General features: G+C 42.5%; 2 protein-coding genes across 3 annotated transcripts in view; one reads left to right on the forward strand and one right to left on the reverse strand.

Annotated features, from left to right (window-relative positions):
* The window catches only part of Akap14 (A-kinase anchoring protein 14), a 56,373-nt gene that overhangs the window by 6,072 nt on the left and 34,570 nt on the right, over positions 1-15,731 (forward strand). The window contains exons 4-6 of one of the 2 annotated variants that reach the window (XM_075957202.1): positions 2,980-3,159; positions 6,973-7,025; positions 7,814-7,994. In XM_075957202.1, the coding sequence (XP_075813317.1) occupies positions 2,980-3,159; positions 6,973-7,025; positions 7,814-7,907 (327 nt within the window). In that variant the 3' untranslated portion in view covers positions 7,908-7,994. Of the gene's footprint in view, positions 1-2,979; positions 3,160-6,972; positions 7,026-7,813; positions 7,995-15,731 lie in introns of those variants that run through there. The other variant, XM_075957203.1, reaches the window with a different exon arrangement.
* Positions 7,963-15,731, reverse strand: part of Nkap (NFKB activating protein) — a 31,069-nt gene continuing 23,300 nt past the window's right edge. Inside the window, exon 9 of the mRNA XM_075957201.1 lies at positions 7,963-11,219. Within this exon, the coding sequence (XP_075813316.1) occupies positions 11,045-11,219 (175 nt within the window). The 3' untranslated portion in view covers positions 7,963-11,044. The remainder of the gene's footprint in view (positions 11,220-15,731) is intronic.

Consider the following 15,731-nt stretch of genomic DNA (forward strand, 5'->3'; position numbering starts at 1 on the left):
AGTCAAGATTGGAAAGTTTTGCTTACTTGTCTTATGTTTTTAATAGAAGCATTGTAACCCTTCGGGCACTGCTCTTTTCTTTTAAAAAGAAAAACATCTTTGTATTGTATGTGTACGAGTGGTTTTGCCCCTACTTGTATGTGTGTGCACCATGTGTACGCTTGGTGCCTGTGGAGGTTGGAAAAGAGTGTCAGATGCCCCAGAACTGGAGTGGGAGGTGGCTGGGAGTTGCTGTAGATGCGGAGGGTTGAAGCCAGGTTCTCTGAAAAGAGTAGCCAACATTCTTAGTAAGCCATTTCTCCAGTCCTATTTTAATTTTTTGAAACAGGCTCTCACTATGAAACTCAAGCTGGCTTGGGATTTGCTATGTAGATTAGGCTGACCTCAAACACATAAGAGATCCCATCTGCCCCTGCCTCTTGAATGCTGGGCTTAAAAAGGGTGCACCACTTCCCCAATCAGTAAGCATTCTTAGCCACTGAACTATCTCTCCAGCCCCAAGGTAGGATGATCTTTGAAAGAGAAAAGTGCAACCACATTGCTATGCATTTGTATCGTCCTAATTGTACATTTCCCAAAGATATGCTATTTCCACATAAGCACTTTGTGCTGACATATTCAATGGGGGCAAGCTGGCCTAAGGAGAGAGAAGTACCTCTAGGTATAGTGGTACAGGATTGTAACCCCAGCCCTGGGGGGGTGGGGGGGTGAAGGTGAGAGGATTGGGAGTTTAAAGTCATTTTCAACTACCATTCCAGGCCAGTCTGAGTTACATGAGTCTCTGTCTCCAAAAGGTGAGGAAGGCTGGAGAGATATTTCAGTCAGGAATGCGCCTATGGTGTAAGCACGAAGACCTGAGTTCAGTTCCTAGCAGCCACTTAAAAAGCCATGCGTGATGCTGTGTACTTGTAATCCAAGTGCCAGGAAGGCAGAGACAGGCAAATGCTTGCCTAGGACTGACCAGTGAGAAGCCATTTCTCAAAAAAAAAAAGAAAGAAAGAAAAAGAAAAGGTACAAGTTATCCTAAGAAATAACAAAAGGTTAACCATTATTTCCACATATGCATACGCATATAAACAACATCTTACTCATTCATGTCTTTGGCCCTTTGTAATGCGCATATACTGAATAACTCTTCATTCATGTGGGTCCTTTACTACTGTGGCTCACATCTCTCCACTCCTCTCAGATCCTGGTACCACTACTCCATTTTAACCTTTGTTGGTGCTCACCAGACCCTGGGCAGTGGCCTCCTCTCTATACTCCATTGCCCTGAACCTCACTTCTGCGGAACACCCCATACTGTGAAGCCAAGCCTACTTTCCTTAAGCTTGGCTTCAAACCTACAAACTCGGCTCTGAAACCGTCAGTAGCCCGTTACTTTTTACTAATGGCCAAAAGAAAGGGAAAATGTCTCACTGTGCCACTTAAGATTCCCCACAGTCTAAACCAGGCAGTGGTGGTACAAGCCTTTAATCCCAGCACTCAGGAGGCAGAGGCAGGCAGATCTCTGTGAGTTCGAGGTCAGCCTGTCCATAGAGTGAGCTGCAGAACAGCCAAAGCTACACAGGGAAACTCTGTCTCGAAAAACAAGCAAACAAAACAAAATTTCCCACAGCCTGGATTAAAAAAAGATATGACTTTTTTCTTCATGTGTATGGTATATGTTGCCTATGAATATGCATTTTATGGGAATACATGTGTGAGCACGCGTGTGTGTGGGTCCTGTCACTCTTCCACCTTATTTTTGAGGAAGGATCTCTCAATGAGTCAATCCCACAGCTTGCCCTATGCAGCTTTCTGTTTTGACCTTCTAAAGCTGGAATTACAGCTGCACCACCATTACCCAGCCAGCATTTATATGGGTTTCTGGGGAGCCAAACTTCAGGGCACTTCCTTGTGTACCTGTCTCTCCATCCCATTGCATTTTGGGGGGTGGAAAGGCACAGGATTTCCTGAAGCCCAAGCTGGCCTGGAACTCATCGAATGTCTAAGAGTGACTTTGAACTTCGGAGCTTCCTGCTTCTACCTCCCGCGAGCTGGTATGACGGGTGTGCTCCACCACATCTGGCCTATTCAGTGCTGGGGACAAGCCAAGGGCTTTGTGCATGCAAACATGAGCACTCTGACAACTTAGCTACACCCTCAGCCCCCAATCAGATGAGACCTGCCACCCTCACGCCTTTTCTTACCGGACTATCTAGTGAGACCCTGTCTCAAGAGAGTGTAGAAGACCCATGCTGGGGATCAGACCCCAAGGCCTTCCACACAGGAGGCAAACACTCTGCTACTGAGCTGCACCACCCCCTTCCCAGCCCCCCATTTGAGGTAGATAAACCAACTGCCTGACCTTCTTTTACTTTTATACTTGATTGTTGTGTGCGGGGGGGGGGGGAGGTGAGGGGTCACACACCGACCACAGTGCACACATAGAGAGGTCAGAGGACAGCCCTATGGAGTTAGCTGGGACCTTTATGGGGATCCTGGGGTTTGAACTCAAGTCCTCAGGCTTGCATAGCAAGTGCCTTCAAAGAAAAATCTCCCCCAGAACACGGCCCTTCTTTTCTAAGCCACGTTTCACAACAAAGGAAGTAAGTCCAATTTGACAGGTGCTTGAAATGGGCTTCGTTACCCTGGAGGCCTCCTGGGGTAAACAGAACACCTATTCCAATCACTGATTAGTCTCCAATTTAGCCACACACTTGCCTCCCAAGTGAGAATGTCAAGTGTGATGTGTACATCCACACCTTAACCCTTGCCCCATTCTGCTTCTGCCACCGCCCAAAGCTCATCTCAAATGTTTCGCACTTCCGAATTATTCTGTCTCTCTCCTGTGGGAATAACTGAGAGTGGGTCCTAGTTCGAAACAAACTGAACAAGGTCACGATTTCAGAATCTGTAACCCTGTTACGTACTGCCTTTGTTGAGCTGATCCTGCTGTTCTCTCTCTGTGAGCTTTCTCTTTTTTCTGTGAAACAGACTTGGGAGTTTCAAAATCGCTGGGTGTACTATGCAGATTTTATAGAGAGGAAAGACTTAATTCACTCCTTCCACTATATCTACCGTGTGCGCTGGAGTGCCCCTACTGCCGTGAGACCCCTAGCAAGAGTCAGTGCTAACGCCTATTTCACCATCAAGTTCAACAAGAGCAAACCTCCGGTAAGCTCTGCTTTTTGCATCCTGGTCCCTTCAGTGAGGATTCAGCAATGATGACATCTTTGGTCATGGGTATCATCGACTCCCCTGCCTACTGCAAAACACTGGGCTTTTGTGGGGACAGGTTGTGATCTTTAACTACTTAAATAGCCAAGGATGGCCCTGAAATCCTGATCCTCCTGCCTCAGCCTCCCCCGTGCTGAGATTCCAGGTGTGTGCTACCAGTGCTCACTCTAACAAATTCAAGCCATTTGTTTGTTTATTTATGTGGTGCTGAGGATGAAACCCTGGGTCTTGCATGTGCTAGGCAGTTACTCTGTCCTTTAGCTGTATCTCCAACACATAAAACTTAATTGTAGCATGAATAATAAAAACCTAGAGACAGATATTAGGGTTCAACCTGAAGATCGGAAAAACAAAGCAGTCAAGGCACTAGAGAGCTCTGACCTCAGTGAAACCTTCGGACTGAGAGAGAGTGAGTTCCTGTCTCATCCCACCTCATATTCCTTTCTACTGCTCAGACTAAAGGCGTGCATCACCACCATCCAGCCCCTATGGCTAACTAGTGTGGCTGATGGGATTGAAAGTGTGTGCCACCACTGCCTGGCCTGTATGGCTGACTAGTGTGGCTTCTTTGCACTGACCTTCAGGCCAGCTTTATTTATTAAAACACAAATAATATGCCACTCTACTTAGCAGTCACGTTTCTGCCCTCATTTTACTTGGCCCATCCGCAGCACCTATCACGCTGACTACTGTCCTCCACACTTTGCATCTGGTTTCTAGTACGCTCTCCTGGCATGCCTTGTCCCGCACTCACCACTCCTTTGCGGCATGGACTGGTGTCTGCCTCACACGGTCAACTTCATGTTACAATGTCCCAATGCCCAGATCCATTCTCTGTACTTAGCTTCGTTATTTTATCCAGTCATATGGCTTTAACCACCACCCAGAGCTGGGTACGTGGATGCCTGCCTATAGCCGCCCCACCCACTCAGGAGGCTGAAATGGGAGAATCATTTGAATCCGCATACCAACCTGACCAACAGCAAGAGGTACATTTCAAAATCAAACAAAACCTCAAGCTGGGTACAGTGATGCACTTTGCTCTCAGCACTCAGGAGGTTAAGAATCACTTGAACGCAGTTTATGGCAGTTACGAGCGCTTGCTGTTCTTGCTGAGTTTGGTTCCCAGGACCCAAGACACAGGGCTCATAATTACTCCAGCTCCAAAGGATCTAGCTTCTGGATACTCATAAGCACATATCCCCCAACAAACACACACACACATACAATTTAAAAATAAAATCCAGGGCTGGCTTAGTGGTTAAAAGCTCTGGCTGCTCTTGCATAGGACCTGGGTTAGATTCCTAGCATCCACAAGGCAGCTCATAGTCATCTGTAACTACAGTCCAAGAGACCCTGAAACCCTCTTTGGTTCCAGGTACATGTGTGGTGCACACACATACATGCAGGCAAAACACTCATAAAATAATAAAAATAAGAACCTTGAAAATGTTTATTACCCCCCCCCAAAAAACACTTTTTGAGAATGTTTATACCCAACTTTGGTGACACACTGTGATTCCTTCATCTCAAAAAAAAAAAGTGAATCAAGCCAGGCAGTGGTGGCGCATGCCTTTAATCCCAGCACTAGGGAGACAAAGGCAGGCAGATCTGTGAGTTCGAGGCCAGCCTGGTCTACAAGAGTTAGTTCCAGGACAGGCTCCAAAGCTACAGAGAAACCCTGTCTTGAAAAATAAAAAACAAACCAAAAAAAAAAGTGACTCAATAAGAAAAATTAATGTCACTAGATCTTATGATTTCCAAATCTCTAGCATATTTTGAGATTTAATGCACCTTTCACTTATTATTTTTAAAATTAGTTTTGTTTCTGTGATTCTGGAGGTTGGACCTAGGGCCTTTGGATGCTAAACAAGTGCTTTAGCCCTGAGCCGTCTCCCCAGCCTTAAAATTGAATGTTTGATTTCGCTCCACAACTGACCCACTTCAAGTCTTTGCATCTGAGCTGATGGCTGATTCCTCAGCATCTTCCTTGACTCTTCTCTTTCCATCATGTCCTTCCCTTCACCCATCAAGAAAGTATGGACAGGGTTCCACATCTCCTGTCTCTCTCCCTCCCTCTGTCCCCAGGATTATTTCAATAGCTTAACTGTTCTCTCTCCTTGTCATTGCCCACATGCAGTAGCCCTTTAAAGCGAATTTCTGTCACTCCTGTGTTTAAAGATTTATTTTTATTAATTGTGTGTGTGTGTGTGTTCATATGAGTGCATCTAACATACAGAGGCCAAGAAAGGGCTTCAGATCCCCTGGATCTGGAGTTTCAGGCAGTTTTAAGTTGCCTACTATGGGTCCTCTGAAGGAAAGCTGTTAACTGTTGAGCCATTTCTCCAGCCTCAGGTCCTTTGTTTAAAATGTCCCCGCAATAGTGCTGAACTTTAAAGTACATGGAAATTACTTGAGGATCTTGTTAAATGAAGATTCAGATTCAGAGGGTCTTATTTTGGAGACAGGGTTTCTCTGTGTGGCTCTGGCTGTCCTACTCACTTTGTAGCCCAGGCTGGCCACCAGAGATCCACAGGCCTCTGGCTGCCTCCTAAGTGCTGGGGTTAAGGCATAGGCTACCAGCACCCAGCTGAGATAATACATTCTCAGCAAACTCCTAGGTAATTCTGATAGCACACACCTAGAGACTGTATCTGAATAACAATGAGCTATGACTATATCTAATATACATATTATAAATATACTACTTCTGCTTTCTCATTACCGCTTTCCCTCTATTCTGTTTCTACCACTCCAATCTTGCTATTTTTCCAATAAACCTGATAGAGACATCCACCATTCCTTCTAACTAGAACATTTTCTTCCCAAACAATGCATTGCCTGTTCCCTCTTCTCTCTACTTCTTTCCCCTTCCCATTCCTTCCTTCCTTTTTTTCTATCTTATGTGTCAGGATTTCATATAGTCCACGTTGGCTTCCAACCTGCCTCTCCCTCCCAAGTGCTGGGATGACAGGCACGGGTCACCATGTTCAATTTATGTGGCACTGGCTTCAGGCATGCTAGAGAAGTATTCTACCAACTGAGCTACATCCCCAAACGCTCCCGCTTTTTGAGACAGGGTCTTGCTATAAAGCCCTGGCTGACACTGAATTCACTTGGTAGACCAGGCTGGCCTCAAACTTGTGACAATCCTTCTACCTCTACCTCCTGAGTACTGGGATTCAGACAGGTGCCATCACGCCTAGCTTCTTTTTTAGCCAGGGTCTTACTTACTATTGTAACTATTGGTCCTCATTCCTCGGTGTGTATGTATGTACCACCAGTACAGGTAACACAGCAAAACCACTGCTTCAAAATGAGAATGTTCCAACTTGTTCATCTATGTTATTTCCTTCTTGTTTGTTCCATTCCTAAGAGGTAGAAAGCCACAGCTGACTAAAATGCACCATGTAAAGAAGACAACAGAACTAAACTTCGATATTAAAAAACCATTTCAATCCCCCCCTTGCCAAAAGAAATTAATAGAAGGCAAAAGACTGAGTCATGCTCTTATTGAGGGACACTCGCCTCTGGCGACTGTCTCCAATCTTGTGGTGTAGCTTAAGGTACCTGTAACCAAAAAAAAAAGTCTTTAGCAGAATAGCCTTTAAATGACAAAAGAACTACCAGCTAATAAGTTCCCACTTATGGGTCCTGAAAATGCAAATATATACTTCTGGATAAGGGGAGAGGGGGAGGATTGAGCGTTGGCATGCTTGGTCCAGACTTACAGTTGTCCCTCTCTCTTAGGATATGCCTGTTGATGTTTCCTATATCTTTGAGAATTCAGGACTACTTCAAAGGTAATTAAAATTTGGAGACTTGTTCTAAACGGGTGAGGTAAAGGTTGTCACATTCTAGGAATCCCACAGGCCCACACCCACAGATAATTCATGCAGAGCTCACCTCATCTTTGACCACTTTCCCTACAGGACTGGCTGAAAGGATGATTCTGGCAGCAGTCTAGAAAACTGTTTTTCTTAGTGTTTTTTTTTCAGTAATTAGAAACTTATGAATTAGTTGATAGAACAGGGTAATGCAAAGTGAGTCATATCTGTTATTTCTACAGAAACATCAAAGCTTGAAAATGTGTGTGTGTGAGTGCGTGTGTGCGTGTGTTTTCTGGGTATCAAGCCCAGAACCTTGCATACATGAGGCAGGTAACCTACCACTGAGCTACGGCCCTAGCCCTCTTCAGGAAAACTTGACAATTATACTGAATTTACTATGGGTAAACACCCCTTTTAGGCATTATAATGTATGTCTATAACCTCAGCACTTGAGAGGCTGAGGCAGGAGGACTGCTGTAAGTTTCAGGCTTGACTGGACTATAGAGTAAAATTATGTTTCAGGACTTCCGCTTCCAATAAAGAACCACATGAAACTCACAATGAATTTGCTCAAGTGTAGCAACCCATGTTACTTCATGGCAGCCCTCCAAAAGACTTTATACCTAGGCTTAAAGAACAGTAAGGAATCCAGTAGAAACCAGTCAGAACCCTGTTCACTGGGAATGTAAGGAGGGAATTCCTGTCTCAATGTTTTGATTATAAAAGCTTTGTGTATGCATGTTTTTCCCCTTCCTCTATAGACCAGGAAAGATCCGATTTCGAGAACAATGGCTGAGAGACATTACTGAGACCAAACATATTTTGTTGGAGTCTATTCCTTTCAAAGTTGTCTGATTCTTGTGTTATGTCTGAAGACTCTTAATGATACATTAAAATATGAAACAGAACATCAAACCACATAATATTTATTGAATAATAAACTTGTGGTACACAACCCATCTGCATTTTTGCTTTTATTCGTTATCCATTCTGTAATAAGTTGTTTTCTGTTTTTGAAAAGGTTTTTGTCAACACTATATCATAATTTTGGAGTTTGGCAAGCACAGAGTTGCATTTCCAACAATGCTCAAGTTCACCCATTGGCCCTTAGCTGTTTGGTCCTTCTCTGTGCCTGCCTCCAGGCTTGATACACATTTTTATGGGTATGCTGGGTAACAAAACGGCAACACTTCTGAGCTCATACTACCCAGTCTGAAGGGTTTGCCTACTCACAGACCTCTTCTACTGTAAGGTGAGCCTCACTGCCAAATTCTGAAACCGAATGTTTTGGCTTCTAGAACACATCACATGCTTATTAGTACAATGAACTAGAGAGGGGTTAGCGCCCTTATTCCTTTCTGGTCTTGTTTCTACCTTCACACTGGGTCATCATGTATTCCTACCTTCCCTATGAGACTCCTAAGCTTGGTCACACAATTTTAAAATGTCCAAGACAAATTTACACTATACTTTGAGTGACAAAGACATACAAGGAACACAGAATACTTGTAACAAACAAGACATGTGGTAGGACTGAGCAAGTCTTCTATTTTTTTACTATTATCTTTGTACAACAATTTAAAAAGGCTTTTCCATCTTCCTCTCGGAGAGGCAGCTTCGCTTCTGCCTTTCTCCCCACTTCTCTGCTTCCCCCCCTTCTCTGTCTCTTTCTCCTCTTCTCTCTCTGTCCCCCCCTTCACCCTTCCTCCTCCATAACCCCCTGAATAAATATTCAACCTCAAAAAAAAAAACAATTTAAAAAGGAGAGAAAACCCTGTGAACAACAGGTGAAGAGGTAAGAAACTAGGTAAGTCTCTTTAGAGAACAAAATGAAGTATTTAAATTATAATCATTCTACATAGATTTTAAATGGGCCTAAAGAACTTGAACAATACAGCTAGAACCCTAGCCACCATCTTGTTCACTGGGAGTGTAGCAGTAAGAAGTCCTAACTCAATGTTTGTTCAATTACAAATGTGTGTGTGCACATGTGTGTGCACATGTGTGCGTGCACGTGTGTGCGCACGTGTGCGTGCGCGTGTGTGCGCACGTGTGTGTGCATGTGTGTGTGCGCGCATGCGTGTGTGTGCATATGTGTGTAAACCAGGAAGATTTGCCTTTGCAAACAGTGGCTGGCTTAGAGCTCAGGTGATAAAACACAGTTTGAAGCAATAACTCAAGCTAAAAATAAAATACTTTTAGCCTTCCACTTTTTTTAAAGGATCTGCTATTAAAGCTGGTCTTTGCAGATCTTATCCAAATGAACTGACTCAAGGAATGGCAGGTTTTGAAATAAATTCCTATCTTTTCTTTCATTGACTGTGTCTACTCTATACAAGAGAAGAATCGAAATAAAACCCATAATACTTATACACCATAAAATTGTTGCATTTAAACTACATTACCTAAGAAAAATGAAAACATATTCATCCAGTCGCTAGGAGCTAATGCCCCTCCAGAATAAAGTTTAAAGTAGGAATTATAAACTTTACATTGTATGACATGAGGAGGTGTAGGAAACAGTAAGACTTGAAACTTTGGAAGCTAGTTTCCATGAAGTTTTAGGAAACTGCAGACTTACTAGACTGAGAAGAACAGATACAGTGAAATCATTTCAAGTTCAAAGATCACAGATGTTACGACATGCTAACTGCTGGCCAGTTCAGCAACTGTGGGCTAAAAACACATTTTCCAAGAACATATATTCAACTTTTCGAGCAGTGATAAAGCGAGGAGGGTTTCTACAAAGTTAGGGATTAAAGACATTGGTTGATATAAAAAAGCTGAAGAGTTTAACAATGTTTAAAATCAAAGCTGATAGCCAGGTGCAGTGGCGCACACCTCTAATTCTAGCACCAGGAAAGCAGAGGCAGGCGGAATTCTAGCAATCCCAGGCTATCCAGGGCTACACAGTGAGACTCTGTCTCAAAAAAAAATCTGAGTACATAAAGAACACAAATGAAAACATTTAATATTTTACTTTCATTATCATGAAACAGCTAATTAAAATACTGACATTATATTTTCCCTCATTAGCACTCCTGACGTTCATTCCTTTAGATATTATCCTATCATTAAATATCAGCTTAGCTAGAAATAGTATTTTTATACCGGCACAACAATAGACTTCCCAAGACTGCATTTCAAATTTTTTTTTGTTTTGCACTGCTGGGGATGTAGCTCAGGGCTGCATGCATGATAACCACATGTTCTAACTCTGAGCTACACCCTGGCAGCTGAAAGAACTATCTTAAGTAATTCATTAACAACTTAAAACATCTAATGCTCACATTTTCTATTCCACACATCTGTGAGTTAGCCTTTTGGTTTGCTTGCTTTTAGAGCAGAGGTAGACTTAGCCCAAAATACATTTCTAGGGCAGACTATAGAAACAGTCAGTTTTCAAATTCCAGAATTGCTTTTTACAGCAACACTGTCATTCATTTTGTTAACAGCCCATTTGTGACACATTCAAGACAGAGATATGCCATTTCCAAGTTCTGCTGGCTAAAAATATTCACACCAAATCACAACATAAGATTTAAACTTCTGCTGCCGCTGCCACTTTCTCTCTGTGACGCCTTTCTAACATTGCATGATTTCACTCAAAATTTGGACTTTCAAACCAGAAAGTTAGGGTCAACCTTGAAAAGCCCAAAATAACTTACTAATTGTATCAACAAGCATCTTTTATTGAAGGACTGAAGGATTCAGAAGGCACGGAAGCACTGAAAAGCCATTCCAGAGCGCAGTAGCCTTTTTGGCTGGGCATAGTGGCACACATCTGGAATCTCAACACTTGGAAGGTAGAGGCAGGAGACCAAGAGCTCAGAGTCATCCTTGGCCACAAAGCCTGAGGCCAACCTGAACTGCTTGAAACCACACATCAAAAAGTAACCCCAAAAACAAACAAAACAATAACCTTTTTATGCCTAGAACCCACAATTTCCTTTTTGATGTTAGAAATGTCCACTTGTACAGTGGGAAAGTCCTCACTTGTCATCCTTCCCTTTGGTCTTCCTGTACACCATCTCCCGAAAGCTGGCCAGAATCTTGTTCTCCCTCTTCCGTCTTTCTTCCTGGTTAAAGGATGCAAGGGCTCTCTTCTCGTCTGCACTATAGATCTGGTTCTCTTTCCGCAGTCGCACGGCCTCCATTCGACGATGCCTAAAGACAATTTTAGTTTTTAATTAATTTCTTACTAATAATTCTTATACTATATCCTCATTAATCCTTTCTTAATATAGAATCTTCTATTTAAAAGGTGACAATAGAACCTGGAGATAGGTCATCAAATGATTATACATTTTATCTATCGATGGTCCCTTTTCCTTCAACTTATATCTAGTAGTTATGATCACCAATGTTTGTCAGCATAGTGGATATTATCATTAATTTCAGATTAAAGACAATTCTTTTTTGCTTATTTCTAATAAACTGACATGGGAAACTTATTAAATGTTTTAGATGATGTGTATTTTTTTGTTTTGGGGTTTTTGTGTGTTGTTTAAAAAGAGTTTCATTAAATAGCTCTGGCTAATACGGCTGACCTCAAATTCACACAGATCCACCTGCCTCTGCCTCTCCAGCACTGTAATATACGGCACGTGCCACCATGCCCAGCCAGTAATAGTGGGTTCTGTCTTTGTGGAGTCCATAACAGGGCAGATGAAAGATTTCTTAGTTAACCAAGTGTCACATCAATGTTCAACTTCACTGATACAAAGAAGAGAATGAAGTGAAAATCTCTAACTGACGAGGAATCCTGTGGATAGTTTAGTATCCTTAGAATCCAGAAGGATCATAAAGAAAACGGGATGCAGTCTAAGAGTTAGATCAGTAAAGTATAGAAGCAGAGGAAAACTATAATGTTGGATTCAAAGGGTCTGTTATTTAGAGAGAAAAATTAATGACCTTTTTTGTGCATATGTACCCAAGCCTACATAATTATTTCACGAAACTTCTCTTAGAAAAACCAAGAAAGACTGGGTAACAAGAGGAGAGAATCATTTCAGGTTCGTGTAATGGTATCTAGGGATAAGATGGGAGAGTCGAGGCCTACACTTCCTGATCAACCTACAGGGCTACACTGCCCGGTACCTCCTCTCTCTTCCTATCCCATCCAGCTTACATCCAGATCCCCCCACCCTCTGTTTCTCTTCCCCCTCCCTTCCCTGGTGGCAGAGAGCCTCCCTGCTCTGCCTGCTTGGGCGCTGGGTCCTAACCCCAAGCGTAGGGTAAAGGGGAGCTCGGGGGCTTCTTTGTCCCCATAGCCCGCCTGCAGCAAGCAGGGTGGGCCCTTTGTCTGCGAGCGAACCAAGCAGCACGGAGTTTCGATCAGGGCACCTAGTGAGACATCATTGTGGTGAGTGAGTGCTGCGGCACCCGGGAACAGCCCGCCTACACTTCCTGATCAACCTACAGGGCTACACTGCCCGGTACCTCCTCTCTCTTCCTATCCCATCCAGCTTACATCCAGATCCCCCAACCCCCTGTCTCCCTCCATCCCTCCCTTCTTGGAGCAGAGTGCCTCCCTGTTCAGCCTGCCTGGGCGCTGGGACTGAACCCGAAGGTGAGTGCAAAGGGGAAGGTGGTAGCTCCTTTGTCTCCATAACCTGCCTGCAGCAAGCAGGGTGGGCCTTTGTTTGGAAGCTAACCAAGCAGCAAGGAGATCGGAACTGGACTCCAGGAGAAACATCACGGGGGAGTGACATCACTTGGAAGGTACATCAGTTGGCAAGAAGACCTGATCCTGTAAAAGAAGATCCATAGGAGAATATTGGAAGGAAGAGATGGGGAGACGCCAATGCAAGAATTCACCCAACAATCTGAAGAACAACACGAAACCACCAGAAGCCAGCGACCTCACAACAGGAGGACATGAACACCTTAATCATGAAGAAGGAGAAAAAACTGACTTCATGACAGTGATTGACACCCTTAAACAGCATATAAAAAACGCCCTTATAGAAATGGATGAGAAGTATAACAGAAAGTTCGAGGAATTGAGTAAATCAGTGAATGATACCCTAGGAAAGCAAGGAAAAACAATCAAGCAGATAATGGAAACAGTTCATGATTTGAAAAATGAAATGGAGGCAAAGAAGAAAACACAAACAGAGGGCCGGCTGGACATGGAAAATCTAGATAAACGAATAGAGACTACAGAAACAAGCATAACCAGCAGAATACAAGAGATAGAAGAAAGAATCTCAGAGTCTGAGGATAACATAGAGAAAATAAACGCACTGATCAAAGAAAACAGCAAGTCCAACAAACTCTCATCACAAAACATTCAGGAAATATGGGACACAATAAAAAGACCAAACCTAAGAATAATTGGAGTAGAAGAAGGAGAAGTGCAGCTCAACGGTCCAGAAAATATACTTAACAAAATTATAGAAGAAAACTTTCCCAACCTGAAGAAGGATGTACCTATGAAGGTTCAAGAGGCATACAGAACCCCAAATAGGCTGGACCAAAAAAAAAACATCCCCTCGCCATATAATAATCAAAACACAAAATATACAGAATAAAGAAAGAATATTAAGAGCCGCAAAGGAAAAAGGCCAACTTACTTATAAAGGTAAACCTATCAGACTTACACCTGACTTCTCTATGGAAACCATGAAAGCCAGAAGGTCCTGGATAGATGTACTGCAAAAACTAAGAGACCATGGATGCAAGCCCAGACTACTATATCCAGCCAAGCTTTCGTTCACCATAAATGGAGAAAACAAAATTTTCCAGGATAAAAACAAATTTAAGCAATACGTAGCCACAAATCCAGCCTTACAGAAAATAATAGAAGGAAAATCACTAACCAAGGAGTCCAACAAAGACCTCAATAACTCAGACATCTAGAGACCCTTCACCAGCGCAACTCAAAGAAGGGAAACACACAAACCCTACTACTTAAAAAGTGACCGGAGTTAATAACAACCACTGGTCATTAATATCACTTAATGTCAATGGACTCAACTCACCTATAAAAAGGCACAGGCTAAGAGACTGGATACGAAAACAGGATCCAACATTCTGCTGTCTACAAGAAACACACCTCAACCACAAAGACAGGCACCTACTCAGAGTAAAGGGCTGGGAAAAGGCTTATCAAGCAAATGGACCTAAGAAACAAGCAGGTGTGGCCATACTAATTTCTAACAAAGTTGACTTCAAACTTAAATCAATCAAAAGAGATGGAGAGGGACATTTTATACTCATAACAGGAAAAATTCATCAGGAAGAAATCACAATCCTGAATATCTATGCCCCTAATATAAAAGCACCCACGTATGTAAAAGAAACATTGCTAAAATTCAAGGCAGCCATCAAACCGCACACACTAATAGTAGGAGACTTCAACACTCCTCTTTCACCAATGGACAGGTCAATCAGACAGAAACCTAACAGAGAAATTAGAGAATTAATGGAGGTAATGAAGCAAATGGACTTAACAGACATCTATAGAATATTCCACCCAAATAGGAAAGAATATACCTTTTTCTCTGCAGCTCATGGAACCTTCTCGAAAATTGACCACATACTTGGTAACAAAGCTAACTTACACAGCTACAAAAAAATATTACTAACCACCTGTGTCTTATCAGACCACCATGGATTAAAGTTAGAATTCAACAACAATGCTACCCCCAGAAAGCCTACAAACTCATGGAAACTGAACAGTCAACTACTGAACCATACCTGGATTAAGGAGGAAATAAAGAAAGAAATTAAAGTCTTCCTTGAATTCAATGAAAATAAAGAAGCAACATACTCGAACTTATGGGACACTATGAAAGCAGTCCTGAGAGGAAAGTTCATAGCACTAAGTGCCCACTTAAAGAAAACAGAGAAAGCACATATTGGAGACTTAACAGCCCACCTGAAAGCTCTAGAAAAAAAAGAAGCAGACTCACCTAGGAGGAGTAGAAGACTGGAAATAATCAAACTGAGGGCTGAAATCAACAAAATAGAAACACAAAAAACAATCCAAAGAATCAATGAATCAAGAAGCTGGTTCCTGGAAAAAATCAACAAGATTGACAAACCCCTATCCAAACTAATCAAACGGCAGAGAGAAAATTTGCAAATTAATAAGATCAGAAATGAAAAGGGGGACATAACCACAAACACAGAGGAAATTCAGAGAGTCATTAGATCTTACTACAAAAGCTTGTATGCCACTAAACTGGAAAATGTAAAAGAAATGGACACTTTCTTAGATAAATACGATTTACCAAAATTAAATCAGGACCAGGTGAACAAGCTAAACAGACCTGTCAGTCGCGAAGAACTAGAAGCTGTTATCAAAAACCTCCCTACCAAAAAAAGCCCAGGGCCAGATGGTTTCAATGCGGAATTCTACCAGAACTTCCAAGAAGACCTAATACCTATACTCCTCAATGTATTCCACAATATAGAAACAGAAGGGTCATTACCAAATTCCTTTTATGAAGCTACAGTTACTCTGATACCAAAACCACACAAAGACTCAACCAGGAAAGAGAATTACAGGCCGATCTCACTCATGAATATCGACGCAAAAATCCTCAACAAAATACTGGCAAACCGAATCCAAGAACACATCCGAAAAATTATCCATTATGATCAAGTAGGCTTCATTCCTGAGATGCAGGGCTGGTTCAACATACGAAAATCTATCAATGTAATCCATCA

Source organism: Microtus pennsylvanicus, chromosome X, assembly GCF_037038515.1.
Source record: "Microtus pennsylvanicus isolate mMicPen1 chromosome X, mMicPen1.hap1, whole genome shotgun sequence".
NCBI classification, from domain to species: Eukaryota; Metazoa; Chordata; class Mammalia; order Rodentia; family Cricetidae; genus Microtus; species Microtus pennsylvanicus.